This window comes from Labrus bergylta, chromosome 10 (genome assembly GCF_963930695.1).
Source record: "Labrus bergylta chromosome 10, fLabBer1.1, whole genome shotgun sequence".
Lineage (NCBI taxonomy): Eukaryota > Metazoa > Chordata > Actinopteri > Labriformes > Labridae > Labrus > Labrus bergylta.
Genome location: NC_089204.1, coordinates 13913718 through 13935353, shown reverse-complemented (window position 1 = coordinate 13935353; position 21636 = coordinate 13913718). Strand labels below are relative to the sequence as shown.

Here is a 21636-nt window from a genome sequence, read left to right as displayed (position 1 = left end):
GGAGATATGTGCACCATACCTCAAGTCATTTGAGCAAGAGTTCAAAACATTCTCATTCAGGCTTTAGCTGATTGTTAGCTACAGTAACTGTGATTTGATTGGCAGAGAATGACATGTCCCTCTGCATTTGTTTAGCATTGGATGTGAAGTAGCGTAAAAGGGTAATGTTCAAACGTCGCAGCTAAAGTTGCAACCTGTTTTCAGCAACAAGATGAAGGCAACGTGATTTATTTTGCAGCTGTGATTCCTTATGACAAAAACCTTCTATAGTTTAGTTATAGACACGTTGAAGTTCTTCTCTCCTGATAATTTCATTATAACTACATTTATGCATCTGTGAAGTGTGGTGAATAATAAATGTACTGTTCATTTTAACTTCATCTTATTTATCAGAGAGGTATTGTTCTAAGGAGGTATAAACCTGATTGTTCACTTTGTAAGCAAACATTTCTAATGTACACATAACTGTAACTGGCCTTAATAATAATATTAATAGTGTAAACCTGATTTGGAAAAAACACATGAACCACAAGAGAAAAACTGGATTTCTTATGCCTTTCAAAGACTTTATTAGGCGTACCATGCACACACTTAGTGTCAACCAGCATTGGCAAAAATGTAGCTGATAAATCAAGCAGAGACAAAACAACAGATAACAAGTACAAGTACCGGCGTTACACATCGTATGTGTCAGTGTTCGAGGAGGATCTAATAGGTTTTTAAAAAATTCAAAGTTAAAGCTACAATTTTAATCACGATTTCATCTTCAGAAGGTGTCATGAGGGATCAAAAAGAAAGCTTGTTAACACTTAGTAAGCAGGCACCATGATACCTCATTTGTAAACGCAGATGCCTTGGAGGAAGCAGAAGCTGGGGGAAAAAAAATTGCTCACTGTGGAGTCAGGAAACTTAAAAATTCAACACATGTGGTTCCATGTTTCTAAACATTTAACAAAAGGTGGGTCAGTCCAAAACAAGCTTGGCTGCATTGTATAGTCAAATGGATCAGTGCAACAAGACAAGTGGAGGATTCTGGAGAGGATGTTTTTTGAGAAGGTCACTTCTCGCTTACTGTGACACAAACACATACAGAATTAGAGTGAAAATAAAAAAATATTTCAAGATTTGCTTGTTCAATATAATTGACTGTGTTGTCTGTGTTCCCCTAGATATTTCCCACCTGTGCAACCCCGGTGCTACATCATTTATATTTGCATAGAGAGACCCTCACTATGTCTTCTTGTTCCATTTGAAAACAGAATAAAAATCGCTGTCAAAATCACCAGGCACCAGTGCTTATTACCCATGAACCTCTTTAATGTTTCTGTTGCCACAGCAGCTATACACAGGGCGGGTTACATGGAAAATAGTGAAATATCAAAAGCAACCAGACACAAGTGAGACTGCAGGATCCTGTCATGAGTGCACACATTAAAACACTTCAAATGAAACAAAAGCAAAAAGGAACAAAACACTACAGTCACGACTGTAACATGGATTTCACACATTATACCTCTAAAACCAAACTGTGCAGCAACTCCTGAAACACAGATTAAAACACTGTTTTGCCAAATAAATATAAAAAGAAACTCAGTGCAAATGGAGTGAGAAAATACAGATAAACAACAGTGCATTTGGCAAATGATAACCCTGGGAGGAATTTTGGTTGGCAACAATCGGGTAAGAGATAAATTGGCAGTTTAAGCTGCGCGTTGTGTTTCTCTTTCACCCGCCAAATGTTTCGAGGTTCAGTTTGTTCACAGACTTTGTTAGCATAACTCATCAACACTCATTTTATCTTCAAGCTAACAAGTTAGATTTTATTGACTGAAAAAAAAAAAGATGTGTGTACAGCCAATGTCTGATTTCATTTCGGTGTTAGAGGTTCATCGAAAAGTGATTAGTAAAATGAAAAGTTTAACCTCAATTTCTGACCACGTGTGTCGATCAAGGGAAGGCACAGACAATGCAGGAGGATTATACTGAAAGGTAAAAAGGGTCTGTTTGTTCATCACATTTAAAATAACACACTTCCTGCTGTTCCACTGATCTGAGATGAACTATTATGCACACAGTTCTGAGTAACTGCAGCAGGAGTTAGACATGAAGACGAGCAGTGTGAAGGATTTAGAATCATCTAGTGGTAAGGTTACAGAAAGCTCTCCAGTGATGACTGCTCCCCTCACTTTTTACTTTCTAATATGAAGCTAAACTTCCAAAGAGCATGTGTTTGGTTCGATTCTTGGCTACAGTACAACCAAACAGACTCTGAGGGGCTCACTCTTAATTGGAAAGATTATTATTTTCTAGGCTGTTACACAAAAACAAACCAATGTTTATTCCAAAACAATTCTAAATCTTACACACTGGGGCCTGAAAAAAATGAAAGCGAATAATTTTCATCTAACAGATGGGAGAGGGAGACGGCCTCTAACTTTCACCCAGCACAGAGGGAACAAAGGCAAGAGTGGTCAGAGCTAGTCAGGGTTTACACTCGCCATGAGGCTTTCTAGAACAAAGATAAAAGGTTGTTTTTAAATCTTGCTTGAGTCCTCTGTTTTGCCTCCAACTTAGGAACCTTTGCTCCACTGGCAGAGTTCAGTTGCAGACATTTTAATTTTTAAAAACCTTTTTGTGGTCTGTGAAAAGCCTCTAAAAGAAATCACAGGAAAATTAAAAGATTTCATCAGAATAAAATGAAACTGAGAAGGTTAATGTTTGTATAGGGGATTAAAAGCAGGCAATGAAAAAAAGCCGAAGCAGAACCCTTGACAGAATACCTGTATGAATAAATGTAAACATACTGAACGATATCTGGATCGTTTTACAAAGTACTCTTTCTCACAGACCTTGGCAGAAACATTCTGTAAACTAACAAAACAATAAATCTCATTCATACTTAAATTTGCATCATTATAAACTGCCATTGAATACACAGACGCCACACTATGTGGGGTCAGGGTCATTGTTGGAATCAAGATTCAGGCATGTTTTTGCTGCTGGAATTGACAAACCATCTATGAACTAGCATTTCTATCCAAATTCATAACTCTTAAAATCAGAACTCATACAGCAGCCAGCTACATCAAACCTAAAGAAGCCTTAGAGCCTAAAACAAATCATTTAATTCTGATAAATTAACTATGTGAGATACCACAGAAACAACCCTATCAGCAGCTGACTACTCAATCCAGCTTTAAGATTTGAACTACAATCATAAATCTGACACCTTTTCTGTCAAATATGTTAAAGCCATGATATGTTGGCAACAATTTTAGGCAATACGGTCAGACAATTAACAAAAAAAATGTTTGAACATTATGATTCACATTCTGCTTTAGAATTTCTTTCATAAATAAATAGACAAAAACAGAGAAGGATTTTGGTTTTGAGGACATTAGATATTGACGTGCTTATAAAAATCTTTGTCCACCTATATTGCTCTAAAATGCCACCTATCTATCATGGCCAATCACGACACCTTGTATTTGCACAGAACGGTCAGACATCTCTGCTGCTCTCTGGACTCTCCTCCACTACGACATCTGAGGTTCATTCTCACAGGGGGCGCTGTGACTCTGCTCTGTTTCCATCGCTTCTTCCTCCTCCTGAACCACTTCTGCTTCTTCTTTGTCCTCCTGCTGTGCCGGGAGCTGCTCCTCTGATTGGCTCTCGCTCTCTACTTCGGTAGTGGGTTGTTCATCTTCCCCCGGCTCTTTCTCATCTGAGGAGAAGACGTGTCGGTCAGGTGGGTGTAAGAGGAGAGAGCAGGGACACTTCCCGAACAGTGAGAGACAAGAGGAGTGGTTCAGATAATGAGAATAGTTTGAAGTACAGAAAATGATTTGCTTGTTCGGAGTTAAAATCAGAAGTGGATGTAAAACATGTTTCACCATTCCCCTTGGTAGTGTTATTATATGTTTAATTAGAGTAAAATATCAAGCGCTTCCAGAGATTAATTAAAACTAGATGTCTGTGTGAAATACACAAAACAATCTAATTCCTTTCGGTGCACTGAAAAGAACCCCGCCACAGTTTGTGAAAGAAAAGAAAATACAGTAGGTACTGACATTCTGATTTTAAAATCCTGCTGCTGGTTTATAAAGCGCTTAAAGGTTTAGGGCCAAAATACTTCCTGATTAATTACGAACCATCCAGACCGCTGAGGTCGTCTGGGACAGGTCTGCTCTCTGTCTCCAGAGTCAGAACAATAGAAAAGAATTGTGTCCCTGCAGTAGCAGCAGCTCTACACTTGAAAATGATAACCTCAACCAATCAAGTTGGTTGCACGAGATAAACCAACTGTTGTTGACAAAGCTGATATTGCTTTGTTGTTGACAAAGCTGATATTGTAAGTCCCACACCTTCCTGATTTTGATTGGTCAATGAGGAAGAAGTGACACAGATGTGCATGGAATAGTTAAACTATTTAAAAATGAGAGCGCTGTGATCAAAGGAACCGCTGAGTGCTGAAACGCTGAACTTCATCGGTTTTGTACAGAAAATAGACGCTGCCAGCACAAAAAACGATGATAGTGGACACAGGCCCTAATATTGAAAATCTCAGGTATGTACCGTATTTTCCGCACTATAAGGCGCACCGGATTATAAGGCGCACCTTCAATGAATGGCCTATTTTAGAACTGTTTTCATATATAGGGCGCACCGGATTATAAGGCGCATAGAATAGAACGTGTTTACAACTGAACAAGGCTGGGAGATATTGTGAATATATAAATACGTATAAAACGTAACGTATAAAACTACAAAAACAAAAGTACATAAGACGATTTCCCCAAATAATAAATTATTTCTTTGACGTTTCTCTTAACTCTCAAAACGTAGTTTTATACGTAGTGCATTCACAATAACTCAACGTTGTTCAAACGTTAATGTGCATATTCACAATATCTCCCAGCCTTGTTCAGTTGTAAACACGTAAAAGAAACACAGTCTGATACCGCTAATTCAAACGTTAGTGCAGGGGTGCCCAAACAGTCGATCGCGATCGACAGGTAGATCGCTGACTGATTCTCAGTCGATCGCGAGATGTTTTGTCAATATGAAATACAATTGTAAAATAGAAAAGTGATTTCAATTTCATCTCATTGCACTGTTTCCCACACACGATACCTGTGTTGGGAGCCCAAGTATACTTCCGACCTGAGTGTATTTAATTTTTCATTTATTCATGAAATTGCTGCGTGCATGAGAGAGCGAGCGAGAGAGCGAGAGAGAGAGCGAGCGGGGGAGAGAGAGCGCGCGGGGGAGATAGAGAGAGAGTGCAGGCATGCGCAAGGACGTGCAGGTAAAACCGGGGGGGTAAATGTTTTACCAAAAAGTCATATATAGAAACTATGCTACAAGTATTAAGCGCATTTGATGAAGTTGCAGCTACTTTTCTCTGCTCCTCTCTGCTGTCATGACTGTGAGCATCGCGGGGGACAAGACACACACACACACGCACACGTACACGCACGCGCACGCACACGCACACACACACTTGCACTGGAGCGCCAGCCACCACGCAAACCTTTTTACTTTTTACTTTTAGTGCTACAGCACACAGTTGATCCGTGATCCGTACGGACCGAGGCGTGAACACACGTGACCCGGTCAAACAGTCGGTTGGACTTTACTCCGTTCACTCTCACCGTGTCTGCAGCTAATTTAACAAAAGCAAAATCATCTCACAGCAGCCTGCTGTAGTCTGCTTTATTTTTATACAGAACTCTCATTTATTATTTTCTGTTTGTTGTGTGAGTATTAAATGCGTTTGTAGGCTGTTGGTAAAGGCTATGGCTCACTATGTGGACTGGTAGATCTCGGCAGACTGGTAACTTTAAAAGTAGATCTTGGTTCAAAAAAGGTTGGGCACCCCTGCGTTAGTGCGTAACTCAACATTGTTCAGTTACGTATAACACGTAAAGCTCACTTTTTCTGTTCATTCCCCGTCCACGAATCCCTCGAATTCTTCTTCTTCAGTGTCTGAATTGAACAGTTGGGCGAGTACGGCATCCAACATGCCCGGCTCCCTCTCGTCATTATCCGAATCAGTGTCGCTGAGCGCCGTGTACAACCAGTATGGATCAACCAATTAACCAATTGATCCATATATAAGGCGCTCCGGATTATAAGGCGCACTGTCGTTTTTTGAGAAAATTAAAGGCTTTTAAGTGCGCCTTATAGTGCGGAAAATACGGTACTCTATAATAAATGATGCCTGTACAGCTTTTACACAATTTATGGGATTAGTACTTGTATGCAAAAAAGGACATGCTGGTTAGAATTTTAAATAGATGCTTTAACTACATAAAAGCAAAATGACAATTTAGCACAAAGGTTACACTCGTGTTACACAGAGAGATGACCCATGTTAAATATAAAACAACCTTGAGGCTTTTGGAGACAATCGAGACATAAACCATGTAGAGGAGAGCAAATCAATCAATTAGGAAACTCATCTCAACATTTTTGTGCACTCAGTGAATACCAGATCTAAGTCAAACAAGTGTACTTTTAAACTATAGCTTCTTTTATTTATTGATAGTGCACCCGTTTGGTACTGATCCATCAGGAGAATTCAGACAATACTGCATCTGTTGTTAACCTACAACAATTCACAGAAGTGTCCCTTTCTGTGAATCTTTAACCTTTGAATTATAAATCTTGAAACGGAATAAATTGTATTTTAAAAACACTATTTAACCCAGATCTGGTGTAAACATCCAGTGACTGCTAACCCCATAGTTGTTGAAGTTCAATTTTTGGTTATTGCAATTAGAGATTTGGATTTAGCATTAGGTTGAGCGCTACAGTGTTATTGATTCTACGGCCAAGAAACTTTAGCCATTCTGGGATAATCAAATCTATCAAATCAGCTCAAATTAAGCCGGATCAGACAGTGCAGGGAGAGAAAGGGAACCTGGACTCTGCAGAGGTCGATTCTGAGGGTTCTTTGGACTCTGCTGGATCTGGAAACTGTGGACCAAGTTCCACGGAGCCGCAGCCTTAGCTAGAGGCAAGATCACACTGTTAACCTACTGATAATTTCTATGTAACACATTTAGTGAGCTCACAAGTCCGACAAAGGAAAAGAAACGGGAATGAGCATACGACTAGATGGATGCAGGCTGATGACACAACATTTTTTGCTGCCTTTATTCTGCATTAAGACTTTTGTTTCACATATCTTTGATGTTGGAGAATGTTGTTTGCGTCCTTACTGCAAACAAGAATCATTTTACAAAATGACAATACCTGGAATTGTATGCATATACTATTCGTCAGGTATGTCATCCTGCGATCAATAACATACGTTAAGCATTCTTCCTGAATCTGGTTTGATTAGATTGTTAGAGTTTGCTGCATCAAAAAGAGAACAAATGAGAAAACAGCCTGATGCAGAAGCTTGTCGTTGTGTAACACCTCTGCTTGCTCACTGACGACTAGGATAAAAGACGGCATTATTAAAGTTAAGAAAAGAATCGCACACAAACAAATGTTGAATGTCAGCTGGAGCTCTGAATTAAGAAGCATTTAACATGGACGGTTAGGGTATAAAGTAAGTAACATGAATATGCACAGAATAAAGTGAGTATAGCAATGCCTGGATTGGTTTCGCTTACTCCTCGTCTGTGTATTTGTGAGTTTCAGTACCTCCAGAAGGGGGAGGGCTCTCCTCTGCTCCTGCTCCAGAATGCTGTGATGGTCCAGGGGAACGTGATTCTGCTCGCAGCCTCCTCTCATAGCTGAACTCTGGAAGCCTTGGAGCCTGAGGGCGGGTCTTCCTGGCTGGATTCAGGAAGTAGCAATATGCACATCGAAATGCTGAGGGAGAGAAATCATGATGATGAAGAGGAGGTTGTATCACTTTCTAAACTTCAGCAAAGCCCAAGTATCCATAACTTTCAATGGTATGTATGTATTTTAAATTTGAGTAAAGAGAGTCAAATCATTTATTGCAGTGATGTTTCTGGTCTTACCTAGGTATTCAAACTCTTCTTTCAGAGCCATGCCATTATGAGAAAAACACTGTTGGCAGACCAGAGCATATCTACAGGAAGGAAAGACGGACAGAGGGAGAGAGACTGTTTAATGTATTACATTTGTGATGTTCATAGAGTTTCTGGAGGTAATAAAACAACATTTCATTCACCTGCCCCATCCCATCTGTCTCCTGTTAAGTTATGGCAGATTCTAGAGGACTTTGATAACCTCAGGGGTCATGTAAAATGGTAAATGGCGCTTTTACACCCACCCATTCACACACTGGTGGTAGAGATTGCTATGTAGTATCATCAGAAGTAACTAATCCCATTCATACACCGCCACTGAAGCAGTGTGAGCAATTCGGGGGTTGGGTGTCTTGCCCCAGGACACATCAGACATATACTCAGCTGGGAATTGAACCCTTGACCTTCTGGTTGAGAGGCGGCGACTCTACCAATTGAGCCACAGCCGCCCCTACTACAGAGCACTAGTGATGTGAAAAGCAGTTATTTTCAGTGTACTGAATCAGTAGAATCAGTTCAGTAAAATGATTCGCTCAAAAGATTCGTTCACCGAATCGTTCAGTACTTCTCTGCAGCTCTGTCTGAGAATCAGAATTTAATAAGCTGAAACACGGCCAAATGTTTAGTTCTGCTCGCGATCGTACTGAGAATAGCCGGTGGTGAATAATAATCCAATGAGCTGAGAATTTAGTTGCATAAAGCTACAGTTTGCAAACTGAAAGCTGCTAAAACAATCACATTGACAGACTTGGAGGCGGAGCTCTCGTTCAGTTCCTTCACTGAACGAGAGCTCTGCCTCACACACACACTTTCAGTACTGACTGAAACACGATCGTTAGTGGATGTTAAAACAGTCAGCTGAGTGAAATTAAGTTGGATATAAAAGCCGTTTGTAAACTGACGGCAGCTATAAAAAGCACAAACATTTTCGCAACACCTAAATGTTAAATAATATATTTTCTACGTCCTCAATTTTGGAGATATGAGAGGGAGAAGTAGGGGCGGGCTTTAGCGACACAGAGCTCCCGACCGACTCCGTCCTGTTGGTTCAGTCAGTATGTATCACTGACATAAAAGGGAGAGGGAGGGCGTGCTTTGAGCGACTCTTACGGTCTGGAGAGAGAGACACGAGATGGGAGAGAGGAGAGCGCAACTGAAGTTGAGAAATGAACGACTCTTTTCAGTAAGTGATTCAGTTCAGTTCGTTCACCCAGATGATTTGTTCGTTTTGAACGAATCGTTCATGACCGACACATCACTACAGAGCACATACTTTGCTCGTCCATCACCTTGAGTAAAGAACTGAGCTAAGGTGTGTTTGTGATAGAGGCTTCCACCCAAGTCTCTAAGGGAGAAAAAGTTCCTCCATGAGAAATGCTGCGAAGACATTTGTATCATGTAGCCAATGAGTGTGACAACTAACAAATGATATTTTCCTTTTTCCAGATTCTGTTGATGTTACTTGCTTTGCTGGCAGGACGCAACACCAACACATCTTCATTAAAGTGTTGCTCTACTTCCCAAAGAATGACAGTAGAGTAGCATAGGCTGAACAACACTCCCTTGTAGAGAGACTGCAGACTGCGACTGTGAGAAAGTTACAAGATACTTTTACAAGGGGTTTCACATCTAAATAAGAGATTTTCACCTGTTCTGTGGTCCATCTCCTACCAGATACTCTATGACTCGGTCCACTGCTCCTCTGTCTTTGGGCAGAATGGGTCTTGCTAATGGAGGACCTGGTGGGTGCAAACCTGAGAAAACAGACACACACACACACAAGGTGATTAATTACATGCTATATATTCAGAAATAAGTTGAACATTTCAGGTCAGACTTTTGCTGTGGTCAGCCATCCAGGGCTCTGTCAGCCACAATACAATGTGGACTTTGACTGCTAAATTACATTATTACTATATTTATATAACTATTTTTTTACCAAAAAAACAAACATGCAAAGCTGCAACAGCAGATCTGTATTTACAAACACACAACAATTTATGTAAAGATGCATTCATAGGCTTTGAAACCTACCTACACCTGGGATAGGGGAGCAAGGGGTTCTTGGTACTGCCCCATGGAGGACAGATGCAGACAGAGCAGATCTGTCCGGTGGTCCTCCTGGAGCTGAGAGAGGAATAGGTTCTGTAGGGACAGCAACACGGGATGAGGCCACTGACAGATGTCTAAAAGAACCAAGTCAAAAGGTAACTGGATTTTGTGTTCATTCCAGTTGCCTTTGACTCTGTCCATGACCTGGACGCTTGAGAATCTGCTTAGACACTCAGAAAGCAGACTTCAAATATTCCACGGTGTTAATAGCACAACTAACGAACTCTAACTGTAAACTCATGGTGCTATGTTGACCCATCGTCAAGGTGAAGCACTTACAAACTGCAATACTTCTTAATACTCAAAGAATCTCTGCCTGCCCTCTTACCCATAGGTGTACCTCCTGGTCCTAATGTGGGCCGTGCTCCCTGGGGAGTCATTGCCATTGCACCCGGGGTGCCCATCGGCATGGGTCTCATTGCAACCCCTCTCTGCCTGATCTCTGCATAGAGAAGAGGAATTCATTTCAAATTGTGTTATTTGGATGTAAGAGATCATTGGTTCTGGTGGCAATGAATCCCTTTTAGTAGCTTGAGATCCTTAAAACACTTAAACATCAAAAGTGAAGCTTTATCTTTCTGTTGAGTGGTGATGTGTGTCGTACCTTGTCCTGGTCTGGGAGTCATCTGAGGACGCACCGGGGTCGACTCCAGTTCCTAAAATACACAGACAAAAAATATGAGATAAAAACTGAAAAAAGCACTAAACAAATCAAAGTGAAGCCCACTTACAGCTTTCCTCTTGGCTTCAGGATCAAAGCGTTCCAGGATGAGTTTGGCATTTTTGTACGTCTCTGTTTCCATCACTTCTTCCAGCTGAAAACACCAAACAAGGAAAAGATAAACTAGGCTAGAACATAAAATCGAAACTCTGTTCCAATCAATCTTTAGAAGATGTACGAATGAAATGTAGACTGATCGAAATAAGTCACTTACTATCTTTTTTTTGGCCACCTTTAAATCTTCCAACTTATCATCTAAAACAGAAGCATTCATTATTTCAGTGACTTCACTTTATCTTGAAAGTCAAAAAGATTCAAAAGAGGTTTATACTCAACATATAGTCAAGCTAATGCAGTCATACAATTACAATATTATCAAACAATATTGTTGTTTCAGTTTCAGTTTATATCTTTAAAAAGTCTGATACAGTTCCCTGACACTAATGGAGCAATGAAGAAGCAGAATTCATTCTGAAGTCTACAGAAATATTTTTTCTTCCAGTCTAAAGAGACTGGTTATCATGTGGGGAAAAAAGCCTGATTTGATGAGGGGGAAGAGTTAAAGGCCTTAGACTGCTGTTTGACATCTTTCAATGTAGGACAACAAAATTCAGTATAGTAACCAGCAAACTGTAAGGGAGTTGGCTTTGCTGCTCTGTTAGTTTTGCAGCAACATTTAGATAACTTACTATTTCTCTCAGTGCGTTTGGAAAAAAGGAACACCAACAGCTTCCTGATTAACCACACCCTGATGACAAGAGATACAAAAAGAGAGTATTCAAGGAAAAATGACGTACAAAATAAACCTACAATTTTAAGATGACACATCTAAAATGCTATGTAGCAGAATAAACAGGTGTGCACAATGCATAAGTGTGTGAACTATATTTGATATCAGCACTCACAGCACTGGGTAAATGAAGAAAGGCAGGGCCATGGACAGTCTCTGCAGCCATTGTTCAGGCAGGTAGAGGCAGTACACAATCAGAGAGGTCAGTAGGTAAAGGACTGAAGAGTAGATAAGCAACCTGCCCACCCACAGCTGCAGGCAGATTCACACACAAACACATTGATTGAGTAAAAACATACAACACAGCAAACACTGCACATTTCGGTGTTTTGCTGACTTAACCTTTTGAAGACGTTGGTTTTTGGCTCTGAAGTCCTCTAGATCTTGAATCTCCTTCAAAGAGAAACAAGGAGGTCAAAGGTTATGTAAACAATGTCAATCTCACAGTAAAAAATGCTCGGCTCATTGTTCAACAATTGAACGTTTTTTAGGGAAGCCATTTTCTTCACTGAAGGTAATGCCCAAATCTTTTTCTGATTTAATTGTGGATGGTAGTATGAACCACTCCTTCAGGTTCATCCAGGTAACTTCCACGTTTCATTATCAACAAATGCTAACCAGTCTAATAAAGCAAAATGAATCATGTTAGCCTGATAACAATGTTAAACAGTAAAACATGGAATTCCAGCTGTAATGTGATGTGCTGTATTTAATGCTCATTCAAAGTTCAATAATCCTGCTTAGGCCCAGGCATGTATCTCCATTATGAAAACCGAGACTGTTAACTGACGGTCCTCTTTTCTCTACTAAAATTATAGTGGGAGCATGAAACATGTCATTAAATATTATGTCAGTACCTTGTCAATATTCTCCAGCTGATCGACTGTGGTTGGCTTTGTCTGGGTTGTGGATACAGATAAGAAAATCATCATCAGGTTCATATAAACTATTAACAAAATTCATTGTGTCGCTCAGCAAACAGATTAAAGAATGACTTATCAAATACTCAGCTCCTGTTTCACTCAAAAATCTCAGGTAAATATTAAAAGTCAAAGTAAAAAGAATTCAAAGTGAATGGGGTGTACTTTATGTCTCCCTCTGCTTACTCTGTCTCTCTGGGAAAAAAAATCAATGAACCTTAAATCAGGGTCGCACTTCCGACTGCTATCTCTCTCTCGCTCTCCTCCTGTCTCTCCCTTGACTTCTCGAGCATGTCTAAAAATAGCATATGAATTTCATCTAGCTCGGGCACTGAGTTCAGTGTACGAATGGCTAACACATCTAACACACTGTCTTCACTGAAGTGGGACACATGTATAAAATCTATGAATCTTTGCTCCGAAATAAGCTTGTGGCTCAGTCCAAGGCTCATGAAGTAAAACAATTCAGGTTGCAAAACAAATAATATATCTAAATCTAAGATTCTGTACAGAGGTATATAGTTTAATGAAACTGCTTTGGTGTCGTATCAGAATTATGAAGTGTTGTTTTTCCATCTGCTGCAATCTATTCATATAAATAAATGTTAACTTATCTCTATCACTATTCTATCATCTAGTTACACCAGTGTTTTCCTCCTAACTTTTTTTCTCTCATCCACCTACCTTCCATCGGGAATATAGGGCCCCCATGTCTGTAGACTACAATGGTCTCCTCTGTGATTCACTGTGGAACAGAAAACCTCTTTAAAAACATGCTTAAGGTCAAATAACACATATGACTTTTAAGCACAGTTACAGGACGTTTCGTGGGAACACCACCACTAAGCCCTGCTGTGAGATTTACACAACACTTTCATCATCACAGGATTTGACAAGCTGCCCACAGAGTATGTGGTCACAATGGTTGCCGTTGTTACTGTGGATTTACTTGGAAAAAATGTGCTTGCTGTGTCTTATTCGTTTGCTCAAATAATATCGTCACATAGGGCTGCACGGTACTGACAAAGATCAAACTTCCAAGTGAGTCTTTGGTAGAAAATAGTCCCATGACGTGGTTCAGATCAAATAAAGAAATTCCAACAATCTCTACCATACATTCAACACTGAAAGCAGTCTCTTCCACATGGCCAGCAGACACAGCTGTTGTTTTAACGCTCAGCATGAAGAGTAACTTCTATTCAAAGGTTATGATGACATCTGAGAGTGGTTTACCTTTCGGCCAGATATGACCTATCCAACCATGACTCAGCTGTTTGTTACACAATACATCAAGTCAACTTACACCTGTTGATGTATAGCTGTCATTTCAGAGGAGCATTTTGTTAAAAGACAGATGGGAAGACGGCATTAAACGTCATGTTGACTTTGTCACTATGAAGGAAGAGAACAATACAACAACACTCCTCCTGCAAAGAGAATAAATAAAAATGGGTATAGTTTACTGATATAAGTGGCGTTTGATCATTTGTGTATAATTCACATAGTGTGCACATGTGGCCACACTTCCTGCACATATCTTAAGAGTAAGTGGTTTAACAGGTTAGTGTCCTCAGGCAGTCACCAGACAATAACTAGAAGTTTAGTTTTAACAGGTTTAACAAGTTGGTAGTTAGGTGTAACAGGCTTCACTTCAAGACCAGCCCTTTCATGGCTAACTCGTTACTTTCGTTTCCAGCAAAGTCCTCAAACATATGCAGCAACAATGTGCAAAACAACAGAGTTATTGCGTTAGCTAAGTAGCTTTAGCTGCTCCGTCACAAAACTGGACACAAACACAGCTGCTAGGAAGAAACAGAAACGTTTTAAAACCAGACAGAGGGCTTCGTATGCATTATGTATTACATAAAACGAGACCGTACTCGTGTTTTAAGCTAAGTGCTGTTCCTAGCTGGCTACTGCGTCAATAGCAGCAGACTTGATGCTTCCTGGAGAAAAAAAACACTCTCGTTAAGGTTTCTAATTGTCAATGGGTCTTTAAATTAATCAAACACTTACATAAGGAGGTGTTCAGCGTGTATGTTATCCGCTCATTGCGTCAAGTTGGCTCAGAAAGCAAGAAAACAAAAGACTTTAGCTGCCAACTCTACTGACATTTCAACTACCAAGCGAGACTTGGCGCGGCGTGGAGACGTTTGTTTTTGGATGACGTAATCTCGGAAGAGACGTAGGTTCTTTCCCAGAGAGCTTTGCGTTGTAGTCTTTTTTTTTTTGGTTCTGGTTGTCGGAACTGGGAATGACGATAACAGCACACTACGTGATAGTTTCTGACCGAAAATAACATGAAAACACCTCCACAGAGAGAACTTGCACGATAGCATCGGTCTGATTGATTTAATTACACAAAAAGAGGACTAAACTGCTAATAAACTGAACAGTTACATCTTAAACATCCCTTTCAATGCACGTAGCAGCCATATCGGATCTGAACTCGGGCTACTTTTTTTTTTTCTCCGAGTTTCCGAGTGGTAATTACTACTTCAGGGGGCGTTCCAGTTGCCACTTCCGACTGGGAACTGGGAATTTCCCACTGACGAGATCAACATGAACGCACCATTACTCTATGATGGTTTTCTTTAGGACTGTATTTAGACAACATCTAATAGATTGGTCAATTTATGTGAAAATGTATTAATGAAATCAATTGATTGATTTCTTATAAAGCAAACATTTAATTAATAACATTGATTAATTAAACTAAACATTGGTCATTTATTTTTTGAAATTTTGATTGTTTGTTTCTTAAATCAACTCCAACACTGGAGCCACAAGAATCTTACTGACCTATTGTGTTTAAATGGAGCCTACTTTAAATGGAGCATGAAATCACGATCAGCAGTTAATCATCTCATCTAAAACCTTAAGTTGTTCAAATCTATGACCCTATAATTTACTAAATATTTGGATGATAAAATAAGATTTAGCCTACTAGCAAACTATGAAAGGCTAAGCAGGAAAGAGTGAACATCAATATCTTGAAATAAAAGCCAAAGAGCAATTTATTTATACACTTTACATGAAGCTATATTTAAAAAAACACTACATTTAGACAAGTTAAATAATGAAAAGGTGACAACAATCACCCAATAAGAAAAGATGAAATACAGAAATGTTCCACAAGTATAAGCAAGGTTTATAAAAGTGTCACCACTAGATGTCGCAATTTTATCATTTTCAGAGGACTTTCATCTATTTACTGCAAATCTCTGCACACCGCTGAAACAACTCAGTGGGGAGTTGGAAGAAAAAGCTGCTGAATTCTGGAAAGACTCTTCAGATTCACAATATTTTCTATAATGTGATAACATTGGAAACTACATGTTTGTTTGAGTGTCAAACAGAAACCATTAAATGTTTCACCTTATATCAAACATGAGCTGATCACTTGGACAGCGATGAATAAACAGGCCTACTTTGCGTGTAACTGTGACGATAGTTACACTTTGAATGAAACAAATATATATTCGCTTCTAAGATATAATAAATCTCTATTATTGCCAAACATCAACTACTATGCAGCTGGAGAAGCCCTATAGATTAAACAATAATGCTGCCCTCTCTCCCTCTTTTGCAGGTAACAACAGCTGATGAGGCACTCTGCAGCTTTTGGAGAACACATGCTTCCTTCTCATGAGGTAGGAGTAAATCAAACCTTAAGATACACATTTGCATATATAGGTTAGGTGAACCATTTGATAGTTTCCCCATGAGGAAAAAAAATGTCCTTGCTTAGAGAAACACAACACAATCTGTCCAATCTGGACACAAGTCTAAAACAAAATTGGGCTTATAGTTTAGCCACTCAAACAGTCAAACAAAAATGTATTTTTCAAATGTTATCATGTTAAATATTGCGAATCTGCAGAATCTTGCAGAATTCAGCAGCTTTTTCTTCCAACTCCCCACTGAGTTGTTTCAGATGAGGCTGCAGCGTGCACAGATTTGGCCTTCAGCTTTAATGCTTACAGCTTCCTCTGGAGACTGAAGAGTTATGGGCCTAATAAAACTCTCTCTCTCTCTCTCTCTCTCTCTCTCTCTCTCTTCCCCTAGCTCCCCCTTCTTCCTAACTAACCCTCACACACACACACACACACACACACACACCAACACACACACCACACACACACACACCACACACACACACACCACACACCACACACCACACACACACACACACACACACCCCACACACACACACACACACACACACACACACACACACACACAAACAAACACACAAACAAACACACACACACACACCAGAACTATGTGTGTTGATGTAGCCTACATTATAGCTGATGAGTTATCCTGACGCTGAAGTTATTTCCGTTTCATTAACCCTTAATAAATTAAACACTGAATAAAATTGAACAGCAGGGACTACTTTTTACAATTCTCCAGCACCACACTACCACACACAAGTGTGTTTGTGTTTTAGACAAATGGATGATGAAACACAGATCACAGAACACCAACCAGTTAAAACATCACATAAATGTAGCTCAACAAATACATACACCAGAATGAAATGTGCACTAAAGTGTACTGTTTTTTTGTGAGCAAACCTGGAGATTGAGTTTGCATTTTTTTCCTAATCTATAAAGCGGCTATGCAATAGAGATTTATTTTTCCATATGCATATGTTGAAAAGCATTGTTACCACGCCTTCAAGACATCAATGTATTTGTTTATCAGCACTCAAAGGCTACTCAGACCAATCACAGGCGACTAATATTTATTAATAAAATATAACACGTATTCATGCAGGTTTGGGTTTGACAAATGTAAGTCTAACATTTAAATTGAGCCGTCAATACTCAGAGAGAATTTGAAAAAAATAAACATGAAGGGAAATAATAGAAACATGCCACATTGTATTCCGCTGTGTTTCTTCTGAGTGCTTTTCTTTGCAGTCCTACTTTTCCTCAGATAAAGAAATATCATACATTTAAATGATTATAGCTTTGTTATCATTTTTCTAAGTGGTTATTTTCTCATGGTTAGACACAGTGTTGTTATTGTGCGACTTAAATACAAAGGTCCTTCCATGAGGGACAAGGCCCCCTGCTCACAACCATTTGCTGTGTGTCTCTGTTTAGTTGACTGGACATTTCGAGTGGAAGGCACATGGTTCAAAGACACTTTTGTTTGGGGGTTAGACAGTTTATTGGACTTGGCAGTCAGTCTGTCTGTCAAATTAGCACAGACACCTGCTTTGGGACAGATGCCCATGCGGACTCATGCACATGCACGTGAAGTTTGTCTGGATTTGCTGCTGCGCGGCCTTCTTCTCGACCACATAACACGGTAAGGTCGGATCACTCAGTTTAGTTGAGAAGACCGTATTTTGTCATAAAGCCACATTCAATATTACAAATGTAGGTTTATCTAAATATTCGTTTTATTCCCCGATTTCCCTTCGATTTCCTGACTTAATAAACTGACTAAATGCGAGACAAGAGGCCTATTTCACGAAATATTTGAAGACCCTTTAATGTCAGTGCATTGTAGCTATTAGGCTATTATATGGCTTATAACATTTCGATTCGTATTACTTCAAATGAAAAAAAAAACATTAAAAAAGTTACTCAAAAGGCTACTTTAAACCAATTTATTTCGTGTCATAGACTATTGTATTCAGAGCAAGCGAGTTAAAACCCCGTTCACGTGTTAGGCTCCATCATTTATTTGGACTGTGGGCCTATAGTCTATCGATTTACAGGATATTATTAGTTGTAATGTAGCCCAAGCTTTCGTTTAATAATTTTCATGTTTTAAAAAGTGTGACTCTATCAATCGAATAATATCAGGACTTCACACCAATGAAGGCCTAGGCTGCCTTTAATTATTTCCCCCCCAAAGCTACAGGGAAAAAAAAAATATTCATGATAGCATCAGGTCAGCAGTCTCCACTTTTATGTTCTATTAAAAGGCTATAGGCCTCTATATTATTTGAGTTTTCTTATTAATTTCAATATTATAAGGAGAGTTTAGATAGGCCTAGTGTGCGCCTCTTTCTCGTCCTCTATTTATCACTTCAAACATAGTACGGGCTGGGGTGAGTTTAAAGTCTAAATCGTTTTTTTCGTCATTTAAAATTTAATATTACAATTCAGAAATAATATGAGAAACAGCCCACGTGGTTTTTAATATTAATTTGGACCTTCATTCATTCTTTGTCTGATAGTCGAAGTCAGTATGGGGTCACCGAATAATAAAGCACAAAGCTACAGTGTGAATAGCTTGCTAGATAATCTTGTTTTTTAGCCTACTATTTTGCTCTTAATATTTCCAGTTTTCTTATTGATTAAATAGACTACAACCAGAAATACAACACGCGCGCGCTGAGGGAAATGTGCAGCTTTACAGGAGGCTGTGTTTACCATCAGCGCCACAGTGACGCTCCAATAATTCACCATATATGTTCTTGAACAAGAAAAGACACGGGGGGGAAATGTTAAAAATATGTAAAAGAGATCACCTTTGTAAGGACATTGCCCTCCAACATGTCATTCAGACGTCTTGTGAGCATTAGCCGCAGTCTTTTAATCAGACATACATATTTATTGTGCAATAAAATGTAAAATCCCCATACAGCACTGAGGTTACTATATTGCTGTTGACCTATAGGCTACATGGTTCCAGGTGTAACCTCTTTGAGCACATCTGTAAAGGCTTCCGCTGATGACATATGATGAACAATGTATAGATGCACATTTTAGATCTACACCTGGTTTGTTCGTTGACTTAGGTTTAGTAATACATGAAATACATGTTACATAGAAAGTTTCCATGAAGTTATAACTTCTATTTATAAGACACCAAAACCACCCAGCAGCATAGGAATCTGTTGGTAGACTCTTGTGATTGAGAGTTATTTATGAAAATCTTTCAAGAAATTGACCTGTCATTACAGATCGTTCAGGCAGACACTGAGGCCCCAAAGACCACGTACGTGTTATGAACAGAAAATACATTTTTTTATATGGACACAAATTAAATTGATTCGAATGGTTCTTTGTACTTACCTACATTAATCAGCTGCAACTTTATTTTGGTTTTAAACTCTTCTATTTCAAGGACTTGATAGAATATTTAACAGCTGGAACCACTTCCACAATGCAATCACTTGCAGTAGCTTACATGTTGGGATTATGAATAAACATAAATGAAGCAAACAATAAATACAAGTGTAAATCAATCTGTTTTTCATTATGAATGAGAAAATTTGATGTTTACAGTAACCTTATCATAGATAAAATGAAAACATACCGTAGGCACGATATTTTGAGTGTCCTGATGAAATGCATTGTGATAGAAGGACTCAGAAATAGAAGCAGCGACATAAAAGGCAGCCATCATTGTATTATTTACACCTCTGCTTTTCATTCTATGGGGGGGTCAAAATGTTTCCTGTGTAAAAGGGGTCAGTTATTTGTGCGGTACCACTCATATCTCATTCATGCAGACAATTTCCTCTATATTTCATACCAAAGGTGTGTTCCTGTTATATCAAAAAAAAGACACTGCATGGTAGACTGACAGGGAGCCAACCATCTGGGGTCTATTTTATTTGTTCTCATGTCTTCTGTGTTCCTAATGAAGTAATGAAGTAGTTGGTAGTTCTTTATCAGGGTTTTGTTTTTTGGGTGCAAAAGTTTGAGGTTTGAGATGCGGTTGTTTATCGGCCTTCCCTCTTCCAAGACTGGCAGTGGCCTGCTATTGCTTGGATTACATGTCCAACTCTCCTTTAACTACCTCATCGACTTAAAGAAGAATGTTGTTTATTTGGGCCTTTGTTAGTGTTACTGTGTGACATTATGCATTTAAGCTTATAATCAGCAGTGCCTATACGCTGATCAAAGAAAGTGTCAGAATTAAAACATTACACGTTTTGTCTTTATTAAAAAGATAACTCTAGAAATGAAGTGTGTGAACCCTTCAAGAGAACAACACATTCATTTATTACAGTGAAGTGTCCTCATGATGAATGATAGCATGAAATCGACAATTAACTTTAATAAGACACATGTATTTATTGAGCATTAAATGGAAAATCCCCTCGCAGCACTGTGACTTTTTTATACAGAGCTGTGATGAAGTCTATACTTCATAAGGACATGACCACATGTAACCTATAGACTGCTGCTTAGCTACTGTTAACACTGTCTGCTAGGATTGGTTGTGCAGCTGCTAGTATAAAGCAACTAGGCAATAATTATCTGTGGAGAGTGATTGACCACCAATTGTTGATAAGGTGCCCACTTGTTACTGTATCCCGCTGCAATATTGCTTTTATCTGAAATACTATTGAAACAGGATACATTTTTCCCTTTGAATATGATTATTTTAACTGTTATTTAAGGATTAAGGGTTGGACATTTTATATTTCAAGCAGTAACCAGTCCATGAATGTGCATGTGAAAGGAGATGATCATTTTTAGATTTTCAAATTTAAGAAAAAAACATATTTTTTGGGGGCGAAACTAGATAAAATGCTTCAAAGTAAATTGAGCAAATGATCTAAGTTTGTATTCTGTAACACCAGTTCAAAGGAAGAATTGAGTCTTAACATTTCATTGATATGAAAATAGACTTTCAGTGATTTCATTTAACTCGGCGATAAGGTGAGTGTGAATGATCTTTTTTTTCCTTCCTTTGAATACAAAATACTGTAGCCTATGTCAAATCATATTTGACAAGATACTGTCTCAAGGTTATTGTATAGAAGAAAATACCACTGGCTTGGTTTTGATTGTTGCAAATTATTTATTTGTTTTCCCATTTCTTGGATGCATGTTAAAATTATAAGAACATTAAAAACAGGGAACAAGTAACTTCTTTAAATGTCCTCACTTCTGACTGTAGTCTAGGCACAAACACAATGAAAAGGATGTTCATAAAAGACAAAAAAGCTCTTTGTATTTATACACTAATTCATCAGTACCCCTCCCTCCTAAATTTCCACAACACTATTTGAAGTCCTGTACTTGTTTGTGTGCTTCTTCCTTTACCACTGAAATTCTAGGAAATTTTAATGGAACATCTGTTGTTGCTTAA

At 38.9% G+C, this 21636-nt stretch overlaps 1 protein-coding gene across 3 annotated transcripts; it reads right to left on the bottom strand.

Annotated features, from left to right (window-relative positions):
• Positions 1–541: 541 nt before the first annotated feature.
• On the bottom strand, positions 542–14733 carry lnpk (lunapark, ER junction formation factor). Of its 3 annotated transcripts, none has more exons than XM_020645644.3 (16): positions 14575–14733; positions 13243–13303; positions 12496–12537; positions 11981–12031; positions 11754–11890; positions 11538–11596; positions 11063–11103; positions 10859–10942; positions 10732–10783; positions 10456–10569; positions 10050–10160; positions 9664–9769; positions 7986–8056; positions 7660–7830; positions 6926–7015; positions 542–3724 (listed from the first exon to the last, which is right to left on the bottom strand). In XM_020645644.3, the coding sequence occupies exons 2-16, from the start codon at positions 13267–13269 to the stop codon at positions 3537–3539; spliced, it is 1344 nt and encodes a 447-aa protein (XP_020501300.1). In that variant the 5' UTR covers positions 13270–13303; positions 14575–14733; the 3' UTR covers positions 542–3536. The 3 variants fall into 3 exon arrangements, with proteins under 3 accessions (XP_020501300.1, XP_020501301.1, XP_020501302.1); XM_020645645.3 differs by having other exon boundaries at positions 10050–10142; XM_020645646.3 differs by lacking the exon at positions 6926–7015 and having other exon boundaries at positions 14575–14732.
• Between the last annotated feature and the right edge of the window lie 6903 nt (positions 14734–21636).

What these genes read in the sequence shown, in the direction of transcription:
- lnpk (XM_020645644.3), bottom strand. Translation starts at nt 13,269, where the DNA reads ATGGGGGCCCTATATTCCCGATGGAAG. An exon ending in TTCTTCATTTACCCAGTGCT is followed by an intron (nt 11,597 to 11,753) that starts GTGAGTGCTGAT and finishes TCTTGTCATCAG; the next exon opens with GGTGTGGTTAATCAGGAAGC. An exon ending in CTCCCCTATCCCAGGTGTAG is followed by an intron (nt 9,770 to 10,049) that starts GTAGGTTTCAAA and finishes CTGTTTTCTCAG; the next exon opens with GTTTGCACCCACCAGGTCCT.